Source organism: Bactrocera neohumeralis, chromosome 5 (assembly GCF_024586455.1).
Source record: "Bactrocera neohumeralis isolate Rockhampton chromosome 5, APGP_CSIRO_Bneo_wtdbg2-racon-allhic-juicebox.fasta_v2, whole genome shotgun sequence".
Taxonomy (NCBI): Eukaryota; Metazoa; Arthropoda; class Insecta; order Diptera; family Tephritidae; genus Bactrocera; species Bactrocera neohumeralis.
Genome location: NC_065922.1, coordinates 10,318,091 through 10,337,215, shown reverse-complemented (window position 1 = coordinate 10,337,215; position 19,125 = coordinate 10,318,091). Strand labels below are relative to the sequence as shown.

Genomic DNA, 19,125 nt, shown 5'->3' with positions numbered 1-19,125 from the left:
CTGCCAGTTTAATTTTTTCAAGGGTTGCCACCTTTTCCTTTTTTTAGTAAAAATAAAGACACTATTTATACAAATAAATTACCAAATCACAACCATTAGAATCAACACAAATGACTTAAACTAATAAAATGGGAAGCGTTGCCACCTGGTTGAAAATAAAAATTTAATAAAATTGCTCAAAAAAACTGTTAGAATGCAAATATGAAAATAAAATTAATAAGTGCTGCCAGCTTTTAAGAAAAATTAAATTAAACAAAGTGAACTTATATTGAATAGTAAAAAATTTTCGGTTGCTAAAAAAAGGACAAGAAGCGAAAATGCAAAAATTTTCGACATAATTTAATTTATTAAATATAAATGTTTGTAAAATATTTGAATTATATTAACCTAACTACAACTAAATCTAAACTAACTAACCAATTAATGATTAAAACAAACGGTTCAATATGCAAGGCAATTACATATTGACTAAGCATCCTGAGAGTAATATGACAATTGCGTTTGATTGAGTTTCGCAAGGCAGCGGAGTCCGGTGTCGACCAAAAATTGCTTGAAGAAGATCCACATCGCACGCGCTAGTATAAATATAATCGGAGCATAAAAATTTTGGTAATTATTTATAATAATCGTAATCTGTCGTCTAAAAATTCGATAAATTTCTTTGACATATTTAATAGAGATTAGGTACAAATATATAAGTAACACACTTAGGTATTTCTTAAAATTATCGGAAAATATCGATACAAAACATCCATAGTTGAAATGAGAAAATCAATAAATTATCGATACAAATCAATAAATTAAATATCGATAACTTTTATCGATCATTATAATGAAAAATATGGATAAAGACCTGTTAAAGTAAACAAAATATCGATAATAATAAATAATCGATAAATATCAACAAAATAACTATCGATGTTTTTATCGATAATCACAACGAAAAAAACTGATATGGGTATCGTTAATAAAAGGCGTAAAATTATGGAAAAAAACATAATGGTATTGATAGCGGTAATTACAATCATGAAATTATTTACAACAAATCTCAAAAATTGAACACATAAAATTATTGAGATTAGAACTTTTTTGTTATTTATATTTCAGCCATCACCCTTCAAGTTATATTGCGCATATAAGTACAAGGGTAATCGATAATTTAGGATAAACAATCGATTGTTATACTCGTTAACATATTTGATAAGCTTTTAAAATATAAAGGAACACGCTTAGAGGTTATAAAGAAATTTACATAACATATCGATCAAAATACCGACATCGATATAATTTATCAAATAATTAATAAAAAAGTATCGAAATAGACATGGCTAATTAAAAGCATGAAACTATATAAGGAAAATATCGATAATAATATTTTCAGTCTACAAAGTATCGATAAATATTTAAAAAATATCGATAATAAATTTTTTTCTCTAATTCAACGTTTTTCTATAATGATGTCTTTTCGACATTGTTTTGCGCAATAATATGACGTTTTTAACTAATGATTTTTTTTATCGATCACCACACCGAAAAATATAAAGACATCATTAATTAATAGCGTAAAATTATAGAGAACCAATCAGTAATGATAACGATAATTAATTATGTATTTACAAAAAATATCGATTATTTTAAAACATGAACACCGATTACGAAAAAAAAACGATAGTTATAACATAACTTTTATATTTTGATTTCTATCTTTTATTATTTCAACCACCACCTTTGATATTTTATTGCGCGTGTATAAGTATAATCTATGTATATATTTACTCATGCATTTAATGTATGTATGTATATAATAATGCGTATATATGTATATATATGTAAACATTAACTTCACTCACGCCTCACAGCTGCCACAAGTCGTGGTTTCCGGATCCATAGAACTAACATCAGCATTCTTGCCATACGGCGACTTATCATTCACCTCCAAAACATATGTGCCTCTTAGGTCATGTGGCACAGCGTAGCCCATCGGATAGGCTTTGCCTCTACACTTGCCCGCCTGTAGATTTCTCAAAGAGTCACAACGCTTTGCCAGAAAATTATCCTCATTGTTGGGATAAACCGACTCTGCGTAGTAGGAGACAGCACGGCTGTGTGAACAAGTTACACTGAAGCAACCTGCCTGCAAGGCAGAATGGCCACCCACGAAGAAGTCCACACTGCCGGTGGCCTTCGACTGACCGAGCACGCCGGGATCCGTGTGTATGATGTCCACAAAGTCGGCGTCACTTGCCGACAGCGTGGTTAGTGTCTCATCGTTGTTGAAACACGGTAAAGCTGGATCCAAACCGGTGACATAGGGTAGGCTTTCATTCGTCAAAACCCGGTAGTGACGCGCCGCAGAACTCATTATTTGTGCGCCCAAACTGTGACCAATTAAATGCAAGTCAGCGATATTTATGAGCGAAGCCAGTCGCAGCAGCGCCTCAGCCACATATTTGCCAATGACGTCGGTGTTCTGGGCTGACCACGGATACAAAGTCTTCATGTAATCGCCGAAATCCAAAGCCTGTGCGCGATAGAAGATAGAAGAAGATAGAAAATTTAAAAATATGCAACAACAATAATAACACTTCATTCATTACTATGTAATTAACATCACCACGACAGTTGTACGCCTTGGCCAACCGCTCCTGTTGGCTACCGTTCACGGTTGTCGTCCAGCCGGTGGCAAATATAACGGTTGGCTTCGCGGGGTCGAAGCTCTCATCGGCCGCTAAATCGTTGGCGTTCACAAGCGAATACGAGCGCTTATCACAAGCGGTGCGCAACTGAAATTTAATATCGCCGAGTACCGGCGCATACTTCTCCGGCGTTTTGGCGCGACCCTGACTAATAACCGCCGAACCTGAGCAAATCAAGCAACAAATAGCAACTTAAGCAAATCATTCAGCGGCATGCCAAAAATTGTTACTCACAGATTGAATTGGCTATGCTGGAGGCGATTTGAAGTGGCAGACCCACCACTATATTCTCTATACTTTTGAAAACATTGTCCGGAGATGGTGCGCCTGGTTCACTCGCGATTATGCCCTTGGCAATTTCATTCACGGAGTGCAGTAGATCGAAAATTGTGCTATTTAAGGCGGCACTGGTGCCCAGTGTTGCCAACAGCAGGTAAATAGTGTGAAATTTCATTTCGTCTGTGCGCGGCGAATCAAATACGAATTGTAGTTTTCGGCGAATAACTGTTTACAATGCACCGCAGTTTTGTCAGAATGTGAATCTGCTATTTATATGCCAGTGCAGTTCTCGCTCCCATCTTAATTAGGCATAATTACATTAGCTTATCATATGCGGTTTTCCGTTGTTCCGATTTGCATGAGGCAAACTTGTTACGTGTGTCTCAGATTGCAGTGCACGGTGAAGCAAAACAATGTGATAACGGCGAAAAAAAGTGAATTTTGTTTTTATAGTTAAATATACAAGAAAAAATGCCAGTCCCGAAAAAACGGGAGCCCGGCTCGTTTTCGGGATTTTAATTTTTTTATGTGAAAACGGTGAAAAATAGTTAATTTCCTTCTTTTTAGTTAAATATGCAAAAAAGATGCCAATTCTAAAAACGGGATCCCGAATTCTTTTCGGGATTTTGATTTTGTTCTCAAATTTGATAAATGTAAAAAAATAAAAAGCGAATTTTGTTTTTGTAGTTAAATATACAAAAAATATATCAAGCGGATCCCGGAATTTTTTCGGGATTTTAATTTCTTTTTAACGTGATAGCGATGAAAAACAGTAAATTTTCTTTTTGATGTTTAATATACAAAAAAAAAGATGCTAATCACGAAAAAACGGTATCCCGAAAACTTTTTCGGGATTTTTATTTTTTTTAATGATACCATGTCACTGGGTTTTTGTTTTTTAGCCATGGTTTCACAAATATTTATGCTTTTGACCCCTAAATTGTGGAGAAATAAAATGATTGTTACATATACGGTGGCAACCCTAAGCCATATTGATATGTACTAATTTACTTTTATTATAAGTAAGTATGACAAATGATTTTTTAAATGAGGCCAATTGTTCATTAGTCATCATTCATGTACATATATGTATGGATATTATAGGGTTGCCAATGTATTAAAAACAGATTGCCGTGAATAGTGATGCAAAATAGTGTGATAACGCTGAAAGATAGTGCATTTCGATTTTGTAGTTAAATATACAAAAAAAGATACCAATCCCGAAAAAACGGGATCGCGAATCTTTTTCGGGATTTTGATTTTTATATTGCGGTTACGTTGAAAAATTTGGTTTTTGTAGTTGAAAAAAAAACCAAAAAAAAAGTTGCCAATCCCGAAAAATGTCCTGGTTTTGGGTTGCCAATGTATTTAAAGCACACCGTTTGCTGGCTGTCGTTACACAGTAGTAAATAATAAGTTGTTGGTTTAATTTAATAATATTGACCTATTGAAGTATGTTATCAATTCTTCAATTTTAGATCAGAAAGCATCGTTGTCATTTTCTAAAATTTGGCAACCCTGTGATAAGCTCATATAACTGTTGACTGAACTTTATTGTGCACACCAAACGCTCTTTACGACAGATAAGACCGTATCTTACAAACAATGTAATTCTCCTAATGCAATGAAATAGAATGCATATACTAAATGACATCAGTAACATTTTCTTCATTTTTTTTTCTCGTGCATTTAGTCACAAAATAAATATTTTCATATTATATTAGTTTGAGTTTGTATTTTGTGAAAACATGTTTTTTTTTGCAGCACACTGTTCGTTATTATGTCATTTAGTTTGACATATGGCTGATATTTTGCAAAAATAAAAGTTTTTTTCTGGTGACAGTCCATGAGCATGACAGTATCTCAGTGACATATTTTTTGACAAAATTTCAAAATACAGCGAGTTTTTTCATTATTTTCACTCATTTTTGAACAGCTGTAACTTTTTTCAACTTCCCGAATTTGCATTTCGCTATTTACTATTCGACATCGATAATCACATGTCTGCAATATTGATAAAAATGTGTTCTTTTTCTGGATGCTGGCGGTCACTTTTTGACACTAAAAAACGTCATTGTTATGTGGTCAAAATATCAAAAAATTATTTTTGTTTGCTGGACATTGTCAGTTGAAATGTCAAACTATTCGACTCTTTACTGACATTTTGTCAAAAAAAAAATCGTCATTTGTTGACTGTCCATGACACTGTAGTAAGTGACATATTCTTCTGGACTCTGACAGTCATAATGCCATATTGTTTGACACTTCGTAGTAAATTCACCAAAGAATAGTTTTTTTTTTGATGTGCTCTTACAGTCAAAATATCTGCCATATTACTGACATGTCGTCAAAAAAATTACAGAATTTTCAAATAAAATAATATTATAATTTTGTCACAAAAATGTCATTGTAACCATGCTGATAATGACTGATGATGATATTAACAACAATACACAACTTTAGCTACATTTATTTCCCATATTTATCTTGAGATAGTATTTTTGCAAATATCGCGAAAACAGCTGATTCACTCGGTGCCGTTATCTAATGACAGTTACTTACATTAGATAATTGCTCAGAGTGAAGTTTTAAATTAATGACTGCTACGCTTCCTAGTGTAATTAGGGATTATATCGGCTTAAACAACGTATAATGTTCAAAAATTTTTACTCGTTCTTTCATTTTTACGTAGAAACTGTGGAAACAGAAAAAAACTGACACAAAAAATATAAAAATATATAAAACTATGTACGAGTTTCTATACTTATCTAACATAGATAACCAACATTAGTTGTAAGTGCTAATTCTCAAATATAAACATATACTTGTATTAACGTGGGTTGTGACTTTTATATATAAAGAGTTACTCGATCTTATACAAGTAATTAGTTAAGTAATATAAGCCTCAAAAATAGTATATAAGACCGGAAAATATCAAAAAAAAAAAAATCCGAGTGCAATATCACTAATTTTTCTCTCAATTATTGCCCTCCATCTGAGCAAGTCATAGTTTAAACAGCTGTGCCAATGACAACAACTGGGTAAGGAACATTATCCCAGAGTTTGTATTAAGCAAAAAAAAGTACTAATGAGCTTTAAAGCACATGGCTTCCGAGATTTTTACTACATTTGCTCTACCACAGCAGCTAATATACTTACTCACTTAATGTGCTTAAAAGATAATCTTGTTTCTAAGAAATGTATGTTCTCTCAAAAAGCTTTCAGCAACTTCATTGACAAAATCCAAAAGATTTGATCGTTTTGGTGTCAAAAACTTGCTACAACTCGTCTAACACACAGACTTCTAAGATTTTTCTTATCAGCAATGATAGCTGGCTTCCTCTCAGCATTAACTCCATTGAATAAGAATGACTGTACTCTTTAGTATAAAAAATATTCTCCATAATGAGTGATGAAAAAGTACTCGGTTACTATCTATTACAACTCGAATAGATCGTACTACCAAATAATGCAACTCTGTATAAGTTTTATCCTTCCATTTTGTATTCTGTACATACGCAAGTTACTCGTTAAATAAAAGCCCGTGAGTAAAGACGTACTTTAGTTTTTTCTTCATTTCGTGTTAAATCCTCGATTATACCCCAACAATGAGAAATAGTGTTGTCACTAACGAAACCGATACTGGATATCTTAAAATGTCTTTCGAAATAACTAGAGTGGCATACGGAAGAATAGTTTATATAATATATTTCGTTTATAGGAGTAAATAAGTGTAGTAAAGAAGTATATGATATAAATATCTAAGTACAGTAAAATACTGTAATTTCAAGCAATTGCCTCTTCCGTTTCTTCGCAAATGCCACAAGTGGTGGTTTCTGGATCCATATAGTCCTCAGTTGCATTTTTGCCATATGGTCTCTCCTCATTCACCTCCAGGATATACCTGCCCTTTATATCGTGTGGTACTGCTAAGCCCATTGGATATTCATCACCGTTACACCTACCCGTATTTAGCCTATAAAGTGAACTGCAACGCCTTGCTAGAAAATTCCGCTCATTATTTGGATAGACCGATTCTATATAGTAGTCAATAGCGATTTCGTGAGAACACTGCAAAGTTGTGCACGGCACTTGTGTAGGAAACAAGCCACCCACATAGAAAGTAGCATCACCGCTGGCAGCAAATTGTCCCGCAATTCCGGGAGTCGTGATTATGGTGTCAACAAACTCGGCATCGCTGGCTGAGAGAATAGTTAGCACCTCGCCCTCGTTAAAACAGGGTGAGGCGGGATCCAGACCCGTCACATGCGGTAGTTGATTGTCTGTGAGATCAGTGTAGTGCCGGGCGGCAGCTGCCATTATTTGTGCGCCCAAACTGTGGCCGATTATGTGCAGTTTTTCGATGTCTATAATCTGGCTCAGACTTTGTATGCCCTCAGCGAGATATTCACCTATTGTATCAGTGTTTTGTGCGGCCCAAACATAAAGCGTTGTCAAATATCCACCGGAGTCCAGCACCTATGTAGAGAAACAGTTTATGCAGTTTGTTATATCAAATCGAAAATAGTTAATAGTTTCTTAACAGTACCAAAAAATTAGTATCACCGCGACAACTAAATGCCTGGGCCAATTCCCCGGTTGCAGGAAAGTTCACAGTTGATAGAAAACCAGTTGAAAAAATTACAGTTTTCTTTTCGGGATCAAAGTCTGGATCTTCAGCTAGCTCCAATATATTATCGATGGCATATTCACGTCCTCCGCAAGAGGTGCGTAGCTGTAGTTTAATGTCTTCCCTTCTCGGTACATACTGTTCGGGTGTTTGATCTCTGCCCTGCGCCAGCACCGTCGAGCCTGAAAGTTTCATCATCAGACTGCATCTCTGCAACCATAAATGTGTTGACATATTTCATACTCACAAACTGAATTTAATATCCCGGACGCTAACTGAAATGGCACACCCGTAATAAGGTTTTCTACGACCCTGAAGAAGTAATCAGCCTGATACATATCCTGTCCACTTTCCCTTAAGGCTGCTATAATTTCAGTCACCGAGTAAATGTAGTTCTGCGCTATAGCAGTTTGAGTAGCACTGCTCTCGAACAAAGCCAGAAATGCAAGGAAGCAGAAGAGCTTCATTGTGCCGAAATTGTGTGAGGTAACGGTTTCACTTGTCAATACTCAATTGAATTTTTGATTTTGCTAAGCTCCGACTCCTATTTATACGAAAATTGCTTGAGATTCGTTATCCAATTTGTAATTTTAACAAGCTCATAAAGAATAATTAATCGTTTCGGCGAATTTCAAGCCTTTGAAGTATGCCAATTTATTTAAATTGCGCAGTTACTTTATCTGAAATAACGGTGGTTCGAAATTTTTGTATTTTTTCTTTTGTACGGCGCTCTTCAGCAAAGCATAAGATTTTTGAAATTTGTGTCAAATCCGTTGAGTTCTCCAATCTAACCGAATTTTTGGAAAACTACATATTATCCTTTTTTAATAAATTTAAATTTACAGCTTTACCTTCTGTTCCAACATATATGTAGGGCTGAATCTAGTAACTATTCGTCAATTTTGACAATGAAGTCCTGAGCGATATGAGCTGTTAGAAAGTTCGGATAAAAGGAAAAGTGGAAAATGTGATGAGATATTTATCAAGCCAGGGGCATGCAAAGCCAAGTGCCTGAATGATAGAAGCTCTGAGTGCCTCGAGATATGGTATAACGCTTTTAGGGAAAAGCACTTTTACAATGTCTTTAACATTCGCAGTAGTGATGGAGAAAGCGTGGATGCGTTATAGCTATGAATTTGAAAACTTGACTATAAATTTAAGACCCTTGCCTTGCCTTTCAAAATTATTGTTTATTCGATATATGAGAACTAAGGGCAGTATCGACCCCATTTTAAGCACGTGAGCATGCTATGATCACAAAAATATACTTCCCGCATGCCAATACTAAACAGCATAGACTGACTGATATGTTTGGTAGAAGATCGTTCATATACATTGAGGTCAATATTTTACGTGTCTGGGTGCATGAAAAGTCATAGACTGATTTCAACAATTTTTGGGCTAAAATAAAGTATTTGGAGGGTACTATTTATATAAAAGTTTTAGTCTAATAACTTCACCGATGTTTGATTTGTTTATTGTAAAGTCAAAGAATAGATTCAGAATTAAAAATTTTGTTGTATGAGAAGTAAGCATAGTTGTCATCCGATTTCGTTTCATATGATAGGAATGTTTAAGTAACCTCGCAAACCAAATTTGACTAGAATTAGTCAAGTAGTTCTAGGTATAGGAGTCTGAAATTTTCGAAAAATTCGGTCAGGGAAATTCGGAAATGGTAGCAAACTGAATATATTCTGTTCAGGACATCAAAAACAACACCTTACGCAGCCTAAGTCGATCAGTGCTTTATCTGAAAACTATGGAGAATATTTGATCCCAAACTGGCGAGCTATGATTTATGAGAGATGTGACGGCCTCTCACGAAAAAAAACCTCTGCTAATGCAACAATTCAAGATAAAGGTGTAACATAAAACTTTTATTCCTGGACTTCGATAGACCTAATGACAAGTTGCGTATTATATTGGCATATTATCACATTACTGACAGCTTGTCAAATTGAAATCTTAAACATTTTCTAACAAAATTTGATTTTAATAAGAACAGCATTCAAAAAAAGAAGAGTTAAAATCGACATTAAAATAGATGAAACACAGAAATTGTTAAGTTAAAAACAACGCAATTAACTTGTTTGTTTAGTTTCAGTTAATATTTTTGCAAATTTTACGAAACAGTTGATTAAGTAAATAACTGTTTTAGGGCATTCAACAAAGTGAAGCTTCAAATTAATGACCGTTTTGCTTTTCAAGGTTATTAGTATTTATTTAAGTAATAACCTGTTAAGTGACATTACGTCGAAGTTTGTATTAAAAGAAAGCAATATGTTTAACATGTAAGGAAGGGCTAAGTTCGGCTGTAACTGTACGTTTTGTACTTTTGCTACTTGCAAAAATTAGAGCGCGGGATAAGGCTGGGCGGTCTAAAATGTCAACCAGAGGATCGGAATACACTCAATGACCGATATATTCCGCATACGATTTTTTAGAAAAACGAAAATCATTATATGTATTATATGGGTGTTGGGTTAGTATCGAGCTGATTTTATCTATTTTTGACAATAACACATACAACTACAACTATCGTGCCACATACAAAAAAATGTTCCCTCGGTTTCATTAAGGTACCTCACATAAAACCACCAATCGCATGGAGTGAAAAGAAAAGAAGGTCGTGTTATTTGCGAAGTAGGCGTGGTTATAGTCTGATTTCGCTCAATTTCGCACTGTTACATAGTACGAATGTGAGAAGTATATCTAGTATCCAAATCCAGGTATCAGTCCCGAAATATGTGATTTCACCTAAAAGTGGGCAGCGCCACGCCCGTCCTCTAGTTTTTACCCAGGCTTCTATTAAGTCTTCTCATACTATCTCGGGAGTAAACTTTTATGGCTCTGTCGTATTTAGTTATTAATTTATCGCCCTTTTTGTAGCTTTCAACAGTGACTTTAAATGGGGAGTGGACAAGATTATGATTCGATTTCTTCTAAAAAACCACGAATCCTCTCAGCGAATTTTGTTGAATCACTTTCATCGACTGAAAAAGGGTTCCATGGAGCGGCACTTTCAGCTTTGGGGGAACGCTGGTTGATCGATGGTATTTCTGGCGTTTTTGGCTTTAAATTCGGTCACAATCGTAGTATTTTTTTTTTTTTAAATTCAGCAGTAACGAGTTTCACAGCCAACAAATCGTAAGCTCCCGACATCTGTGCCGCAAGAAAAGTATAAGCGCATTGCATTAGTTCCTAATGAACTAATTTTCAAAATCGGAGATTTTTTCGAAATTTTCATGGACCACTTGACGTGGTTTGACTCATATACAAGGTGTGTTCCAAAGTAAACAGGACTTTTTGAATCTAGCGCCCTCTGGTGGGCCATCTACATATATGTCGACTGGTGCGTTTTTGCGTTAGAATCTGCTATCTTTATCGATTGTCCAGTGAGCATTTCATGACATTTCATTGATTGGAAGTTAAGTTATTGCATTTTAAGTGTCAGTATGTTTGTGTTATCGGTGCGAAAATGAGCTTCGAACAAAGAGCCAACATTAAATTTTATTTTAAAATTGGTAAAACTTTTACCAAAACGTTTCAATTGATGAAACAAGTTTATGGCGATGACTGCCTATCCCGTAGCAGAGTGCACTAGTGGTTTCAACGCTTTCAAAGTGGTCGTGAGGACATAAATGACGATGCACATGTGGGCCAATCAAAATTCGTGATCACCGGAAATTCCATCGAAACTCATCAAAAATCAGCCGAAATCATCATTGAAATTCATGGAAATGGAATTGAACATATCCAAAACATCGATTTATCGCATTTGACCTCATTTCTAGCTGAATGGCTTCGTCAGTAAGCAAAATATGCGTCCTTAGTCAGGCAGCTATCCACACTTACTCAATGAGCCATCATTGCATCTCGAAAAACTTAAGGTTTGGTACGGCTTATGGGCCTATTAGGTCGCACTTCTTCCGTGATGATCAAGACCGTCACGTTGCTGTGAATGCGAATCGCTACCGCTCAATGATAACCGAATATTTTTGACCCGAATTGGATGATGTAAGGACTTGGACAATATGTGGTTCCAACAGGACGGCGCCATAAGCCACACAGCGTTTATCATAATCGATTTATGGAAAATCAAGTTTGTGAACGTGCTATCTCACGAAATGGCTCAGTCAATTGGCCGCATCGGTTATGCGATTTGACGCCGTTAGACTATTTCCTGTGGAGTTACGTCAAGTCTATGTTCTATGCAAAGAAGTCGGTGATTGATGAAATTCGTACCAATACCAAACGTGAGTATCGGCCGATTTATGCTTGAACACCGTTGATAATTGGGTTAAACGTCTGTACTTGTGCAAGTGGCACCTAATGATCTTTCACAGAAATAACGAGTTTCAATGATATCTTAAACCGTTTTTGTTTTATAATTATTTACATAAAATTGAAATGTGTCGAAAATCTGAACTTCCAAAGAGCATAATTTGAGTATGCACCGATACAAATGTTATTAGTGTTTGAATCGCTACGAGAAAAAGATCTCCAGCCGACAAGGCCGCGCCCTATATTTACCGCTTAGTAAGTGATAAAGAAAGTGGCTCTCTTTAATTTGATAAATTGTTCGAATATAAAAGTCATTAAAATTTCATTCTAAATTGAAAAAGTGCAGTATTTTTACTAAGGATTCACAGAGAATTGTTGTAAATATTTTGAGTCGCTCTGACGAAAAGTATGCCCGACTTTTATGTTTTTCGACGTAGGACTGACTCGGGAATTTTCGCTTTTTCGCCAATTTAGTCGTTTTTATTGTTGTAGCGGCAGAATTCTGTTGAGTTTACAGCACTTGGCCGGATAAAAATCCAGGTCCGTTTCGGTTACATAGACCCGACTGTGGTGGGAACGGCCGCCAAATTGGACGAAAAGATTGGTAGTGATTTAGAAAAGCTATTAAGACCTATGCTGCTATAGTAAGCTGAAACCTTAATTATAAAAGCATATGAGGAAATTATTGGTTAAAACCTTTAAGAATGCCGTCTCTTTGTAGAAACTTTTGGTAACGATGTAAGAGTCACGATTACTCTCTCTAGGAACTTTCAATGGGGGAAAGCAGTGCGGACTTAAGTGATTGTTGAATCTTCAAAAGATGTTCTGAAGTAAAGAAATATCCATTAGCGCTTTGAGAAACAAGTCAAAGCAGTTATGAACTCTTAAATTCTTCATTAAAAGTCGGCACCGCAGTTTAAGTATTTAATTTATGTCACCAAAGTTCTCCTAACCAAAAAGCGAATATCGGCAGTTTACAAAGACGTCTTTGGCAGCTTGGTAGTAGAGAAACGCAGTCTCTTAATGCACTTATTGAAATATCTAATAGATGATAGAACTTTATTGATTTTAACCCTGGCATGTGCCACACTTTGACGAATTGGGATCTGTGTACCCGCTACCTGCATTTTTGCCATAAGGCGCTTTAGCGTTTGTCTCCAGCATATATGTGCCCCTTGCGTTACGTGAAACCGCAAAACCCATCACAGTCTCAGCGCCATTACAATTAAGACGCTTAAAAGACGAGCACTGCTTCGCAACAAAGTCTCGGTTGTTATTTGGATAAACGGACTCCGCATAATATGGGATAACAATGCTATGCGAACAGTGCGGTGTTGTGCAACCGTTTTTTATGGGATATTTACCACCGACGTAGAAACCAACATGGCCATAAGTTTCGTATTGACCGAGTACACCGGGATCTGTATGTATGATATCCACGAAGTCAGCATCCTTTGACGAAAGTGTAGTCAATCCCTTGCGTATGCTGAAGCACGGTAGAGCGGGATCCAATCCGGTCACGTACGGTAAACTTTTGCCAGTTAAAATGCGATAGTGACGCGCCGCCGAGCCCATTATTTGTGCACCCAAGCTGTGACCCATCAAGTGCAAGTCGGCGACGTTTATAAAGGTGAGCAGCTTCTGCAGCCCCTTGGCGACATATTCGCCAATCGTGTTGGTGTTCTCTGAGGACCAAGTGTACATTGTCTGTATATAGTCGCTGACATCGAGCGCCTGTTTTTGGGGAAAGGAAGTGAATCATATTGAATCATATTATTGGAATTGAATAAGTTGAGAAAGGCATAGCGTTTAGTACCAAATAATTTGTGTCCCCACGACAGTTGTACGCCTTGGCCAGCATGTCATGCTGTCTATTATCTACTTGCGTAGTCCAGCCGGTGGACATAATAACCGTCTTCTTTTTACGGTCGAAGTCTTTATCTGCAGCCAAGCCACTGAGATCGCTTAGAGGATACTCACGCTTAGCACAAGCGGTACGCAATTGTAGCTTGATGTTCTCCAACTTTGGTGTGAATTTGGCGGGAATGTGCTTTTGGATGTAGTCGTGGAAAGTAGTACCTAAAATATTTGATTATTTATAGTCTGTCAAGTTAGTAGAAATCTTTCTCTTTAATAACTCACAGACAAGATTAATAGTGGATGTTGCCATTTTTAGAGGTAACGCTGGAACCACCTGTGTGAAGGTCTTATAAATATTATCCAGCAAGCTTTTGCTCTTTGCCAAAATCAAATTATCTGGAGATACCAATCTCGTTTGGGTATGCAAAATAGCAAAAAGCGTTATGAAATATAAAAATTTCATTTCGCTATTTTTGCTTCGCTTTTTTTCTTTAAAAATCAAATTGCGGACCTGCTACCTACGCGATGTTCCGTGTAACTAATAACACGATTTTTCTTTTTATAGAGTTAAGGCAAACGATTGTCTTTCGTGGATGTAAATTGAAAACCCACTTTTGGAAAAAGTTGAACAAGGTTGAATTTTAAAGTAATCGAAAGACCCTTTGTAGAAGTGCGTTATCGCGGTGAACTGATTCATAGAAAATAATTTTAGTTCGTATTGTCTTCTATCAGGCTGATTGCTCAACAATTTCCGTGCAATGTTTGGATGATTTAGAAAATAAAATTCTTCATAATATATTCGCCTCATCTCCATTGGTTTGGATTGGTTTTGATAGTGTGGGCTCTGCTGTGAAGGAATGTGTCCGAGGGTTAAGTATGGGCTGAAGTCTCTGAAGTGACTCTGTAAGATCTACTTTGTGTGATGTTTCATTATACTTTCTTCAGTAATTTGTTTTTATTGAAGCTTTCGAAGCAAGGGACCTTTGTAAAATCGTTTAGTTTGAACAACTTTGTTCTAATAAGGCATAAAGCATGCAAAAGTGTTATTATCTTTGCCATTAATATTTTTTTCGAAATTAATTTTTTACCTATTGATAAAATATCAATTTTTTCCCATTTGTGTTCATTTCCATTAAGAAAAATATCTTATTGAACAGCTTAAAATTGTTTAAATAAAAATCTCACAAGAATTTATTTCAAGTGTACTTATTTACCTCCCTCATTTGTTTGAAGTTAGTATAGAAGGCACGATTGCTTAATATTTTTATTGTTAATATATATTATCGTAGTCACGTTCTCTGCGCGTTGTTGGCTAATTATTGAATATTATTCATATTATGCATATGAAAGAACTGCAATAGAAGACATTTCGATGCACGCGTAAATACCGACGATAAAAAGTGTTCTATTTATAGGCTATTTTGAGCTAAATCAGTGGCGGATCCAGAATATCTTTCTTTCTGGAGGGTTTTCCTGCGAACATGTTGCTTCAGAGTATAATAGTTTTGTTCACCTAACGATTGTACGTGCCACCTAACACTAAGTCAGATAGATATAGGTTTATACAAGCAAAAAGTAGTAAATTTCGTGCGAAAACCCATTCGTCGAAAAATTTGTATTCTAGTTTGTCTGTGCCAAATATCAGTGATTATTTCATTGGTATTTAGTATATGTTTTATATAGTACATAAAGCGCATTTGGCGATATTTACGATGACTGAAATTATTCAACAAAGCATTTCTGGTGCCGAAACATTCAGAATGTTGGAAAAGTCTTTTTGTCAGAGATATTACTGTCATCGTTGGAATATGAGAAAGATTTGTGAAAACCATATTGAAAGATCAATAGGGAATAAGAAAAGTGGAAACATGTTTTGTTCAAAAACCAACAATTTTTTAGAAAAAGAGTCCCGCGTTAACGTTTGTGAAACAATGCTTTCCAACTACCAGCATATCATGAAACCTATTATTAATGGCGATGAGTTTTGGATCTATGGTTACGACCCGGAAACAGATGACCAATCGGCCGAATATCGAGGCAAAGGTCAGCCGAAGCTGAAGTCAAAGCAGGTCAAAAATCAAGATATTAACAGTTTTCTACCACTATCGAAGTGTGGTGCACTTCGAATTCCTTCAGACCCGTCACACGCTCACGAAAGGATAGTATTTGAGAGTTATGCGTCGTTTGCTCGAAGCTACTCGTAAAAAGAGGTCGGAATTATGTGCCGAAACTCTTGGTTTTTCACCACGATAATGCTCCGTCGAAAACCGACTTATTCTTTGTGAGTTTTTCGCCAAATTTTCAGCCAATATCGTGCCGCAACTGCTGTTATCGTCTGATTCAGCTCTGTGTGACTTCTGGCTATTGAACAATTTCAAACTACCTCTCCGGGGAAACCGTTTTGTGCCAACGGACGTTATAAGATAAAGAATTTTAAAATATGAAACAAAGTTTTTTTATTTTGTGGTCATAGTAGTATGTAAATTATAAGGATGACGAGACGAGTTGAAACCCGGGGCTGTCTGTCTGTCCGTCCGTCTACGCAACATGTAACTTGATTAAAAGTGAAGATATCTTGATGACACTTGGTAGAAATATTACATTCCTATGTAAGAAGACAGTGGAACTCCTCTGACATTTTATATTGAAGTATGAAAATGATCGAAATCGGACTACAATCACGCCTACTTCACATATGTGTGTTCACAAAATAGTGTTATAATAATGAAAAGACATTTGAAGTTCAAGCTAGAAATGTGGCCAGTCACGAGTCGAATGGGTGCTCTTCTGGAAGTACCTTCGCCTACAAGGTCTGACCGAAGACTTAATTCTGGTACCACGAGGGAAATTCTGAGGAATTTCATTTTTTGGATTTTAGTTGTTTCGTACGATAGGCATGCCTTACCGCGGGCGAATTCCTACTAGCACCGCAGGGCCGAGCTCTAGACATCCACCCAGCAACACCGTCCGCCATTTTGTAATCATCCATATAAATGTTTAGTGTGTCGCGCGCTGCTAACATGCCTTTACGACAACCATAATTTTATGTATTTAATTGGAACCTTCTTTCCAAATTGAAAAGTGTAGTCATATAGTCGGTACTTGCCAAACTGCCATCACCTACCGAGCTATGCTCGAAAGTTCTATATGTAAATTCTCTTGCAGCCTGCAGTCGCTCACCGATTTTGCTGCGGAGTTTTCAGCGTAGGTGGCAGATTTAGCACTAGTTCAAGAGCCTCGGATTGTTGGGGGGTAGTTAAGTCTACTACCTACTACCACCCTACTGCACCGTAGAACAGAATTGGTCTTACAATCGTTGCGTAGCAGCAGCGTCTGGTCACATATCATGAGGGCGCTGGAGACAAGAAACACTCTGGGATATGTGGTAAGCATAATTAGTAACAATTTGTCGGACAGACTGGTACTGTATGATACTGATGCAGGTCCAAAAAGCGACATTGTAATAACACAACGAAAATTAAAGATTGGCTCTCGGAAACTAAGCTGCAGCTGGCCGGAGAAAAGACCAAAGCGATGGTTGTCACGAGCAGAAAAAAACTATAAGCGGATACAACGTTACAAGGCAAGGTGTTAGGACTGGTAAGAGGCTTAATTTCAAAGCGCATGTTGAACTGGTATACACAGTGACAACGGTCATGTCAATAATTATGACTAACATTGGTATCCCTAGTTAAAGCATGAGATGCCTACTAGTCAAAATCAAGCAAACGAGACTGATGTACGCGGCTCCTATGACAACCCTAAAACAAATGTCAGTTATGCGCTATTAAAGTGGCCCGTGCGTTTAGAATGGTCTCACATGAAGCGGTCAGTATCATATATGGTCCTATACCGCCGATTTTAATGGCTTCAGAGCTCAGTAGAGTCTATCAAAAATCTAAAGCTGGGAATAGGCGTATAACTGCTGACGAACAAAGAGAGAGTGGCAAAGGCAATGAGATGCGATGGAAAAAGGAAGATGAATGCAAAGGCTGATTGGGAACGTAGCAGCCGGGATTGAGAGAAAACACAGGGAGACAGACTTTTATCTGATACAATTCTTGATGGGCCATGACTGTTTCAGGGAGTACTTCCACAGATGACGAGACAAAATGTTCATTCTGCATCAGTTTCGGTGAAAACGCGCACCATATATTTTTCTCCTGCTCGAGATATGTAGTAGAGAGAACAACCGTGGAACGAATAACAAACCAAAGGATGACGCCCGACAACATTGTATGGCACATGCTGCAATCAAAGCTGGCATGGCGCAAATGAAAGTGAGCGTCGCGATAGCGATCCAAGAGCTCGAGTTAAAAGAACGACAATGGAGAAGCATAAGACCAGAACCATAATACCGCAGGGAGTTTGTGAAGTGGCATTCTACGAAGTAATGCTTAACTGCGGTCCCGCAGATTCAAATACAAGCTAAAGCAGTTGGAGTTAAGAGTTTAGTACGAAGGCAAACAAATTCAGTAAAGTTAGATAATACTAAATGGACGTGTTCCCAAAAGAGGTGTACCTTCAATGGGCTATATGAATCGTGGATGCTGTGTTTCTACAGTGGTAACATCACCAGTGCATGCAAGAGGAGGAGTGTGCCATGCATCTGCCTACACGAACAAATAAGGAAGCAGTTTCTGTTCAAGACTACTCCAAGGTATTTGTTACTCTCCTTGAGAGAGATAGTTGTGACATATGTATGCATCGAAGGGGCTCCCGGGATACATCACGCACAAAAGCGTTTAGATGTTCACGCAACTCCATCTTCACCGTTCAGTAAATATATTTATATATAATGGGTTGTCAAAAAAGTCTTGCGGTATTTTCACTAGTTGGCGCTGAAAGCGCGTAGTTCTAGTTTTATTCGTCGCATCGGGTCATGCTGTACGAGTACCTTTTTGGAAAGCTCATTTCACGCGCTAACACGTGTTTGATTGATTGTCGATTCTTTTAAGTCGTTCGTGAGTTATAGCGTCGCAAACATATTTTACAGTACTACTACGATAAAGGCAAAAATGCATCTCAAGCCGCCAATAAAATTTGTGCAGTTTATGGACCCGATACAGTTTCCATTTCCACCGCACAACGATGGTTTCAACGTTTTCCTTCTGATGTAGAGGTGGTCGAAGATGCGCCACGCTCCGGAAGGCCTGTCGCCGAAAATTGCGATAAAATCGCTGAATTGGTCATCAAACCGTTATAAACCATTTGAAGAAGCTTGGAGTCACTAAGAAGCTCGATGTATGGGTGCCACACGAATTGACGCAAAAAAACATCTTTGACCGTATCGACGCATGCGAATCGCTTCTGAATCGCAACAAAATCGACCCGTTTTTGAAGCGTATGGTGACTGGCGATGAAAAGTGGGTCACT

General features: G+C 37.1%; 4 protein-coding genes across 4 annotated transcripts in view; 1 reads left to right on the top strand and 3 right to left on the bottom strand.

Annotated features, from left to right (window-relative positions):
- Window positions 1-19,125, top strand: part of LOC126759050 (inactive dipeptidyl peptidase 10) — a 380,650-nt gene that overhangs the window by 34,967 nt on the left and 326,558 nt on the right. The gene's annotated exons all lie outside the window — the stretch shown is intronic.
- Window positions 1,681-3,236, bottom strand: LOC126759080 (vitellogenin-1-like). Its single transcript, XM_050473677.1, has 3 exons — window positions 2,931-3,236; window positions 2,598-2,860; window positions 1,681-2,521 (listed from the first exon to the last, which is right to left on the bottom strand). The coding sequence occupies exons 1-3, from the start codon at window positions 3,148-3,150 to the stop codon at window positions 1,847-1,849; spliced, it is 1,158 nt and encodes a 385-aa protein (XP_050329634.1). The 5' UTR covers window positions 3,151-3,236; the 3' UTR covers window positions 1,681-1,846.
- On the bottom strand, window positions 6,649-8,104 carry LOC126759075 (vitellogenin-1-like). Its single transcript, XM_050473671.1, has 3 exons — window positions 7,853-8,104; window positions 7,525-7,787; window positions 6,649-7,454 (listed from the first exon to the last, which is right to left on the bottom strand). The coding sequence occupies exons 1-3, from the start codon at window positions 8,070-8,072 to the stop codon at window positions 6,762-6,764; spliced, it is 1,176 nt and encodes a 391-aa protein (XP_050329628.1). The 5' UTR covers window positions 8,073-8,104; the 3' UTR covers window positions 6,649-6,761.
- On the bottom strand, window positions 12,910-14,259 carry LOC126759084 (phospholipase A1-like). The gene is made up of 3 exons (XM_050473682.1): window positions 14,032-14,259; window positions 13,706-13,968; window positions 12,910-13,623 (listed from the first exon to the last, which is right to left on the bottom strand). The coding sequence occupies exons 1-3, from the start codon at window positions 14,210-14,212 to the stop codon at window positions 12,958-12,960; spliced, it is 1,110 nt and encodes a 369-aa protein (XP_050329639.1). The 5' UTR covers window positions 14,213-14,259; the 3' UTR covers window positions 12,910-12,957.

What these genes read in the sequence shown, in the direction of transcription:
- LOC126759080 (XM_050473677.1), bottom strand. Translation starts at nt 3,150, where the DNA reads ATGAAATTTCACACTATTTACCTGCTGTTGGCAACACTGGGCACCAGT. An exon ending in CAGCATAGCCAATTCAATCT is followed by an intron (nt 2,861 to 2,930) that starts GTGAGTAACAAT and finishes TGATTTGCTCAG; the next exon opens with GTTCGGCGGTTATTAGTCAG. An exon ending in GTGGTGATGTTAATTACATA is followed by an intron (nt 2,522 to 2,597) that starts GTAATGAATGAA and finishes TATCGCGCACAG; the next exon opens with GCTTTGGATTTCGGCGATTA.
- LOC126759084 (XM_050473682.1), bottom strand. Translation starts at nt 14,212, where the DNA reads ATGAAATTTTTATATTTCATAACGCTTTTTGCTATTTTGCATACCCAA. An exon ending in ATCCACTATTAATCTTGTCT is followed by an intron (nt 13,969 to 14,031) that starts GTGAGTTATTAA and finishes CAAATATTTTAG; the next exon opens with GTACTACTTTCCACGACTAC. An exon ending in GTGGGGACACAAATTATTTG is followed by an intron (nt 13,624 to 13,705) that starts GTACTAAACGCT and finishes CCCCAAAAACAG; the next exon opens with GCGCTCGATGTCAGCGACTA.
- LOC126759075 (XM_050473671.1), bottom strand. Translation starts at nt 8,072, where the DNA reads ATGAAGCTCTTCTGCTTCCTTGCATTTCTGGCTTTGTTCGAGAGCAGT. An exon ending in CGGGATATTAAATTCAGTTT is followed by an intron (nt 7,788 to 7,852) that starts GTGAGTATGAAA and finishes TGAAACTTTCAG; the next exon opens with GCTCGACGGTGCTGGCGCAG. An exon ending in GCGGTGATACTAATTTTTTG is followed by an intron (nt 7,455 to 7,524) that starts GTACTGTTAAGA and finishes TTCTCTACATAG; the next exon opens with GTGCTGGACTCCGGTGGATA.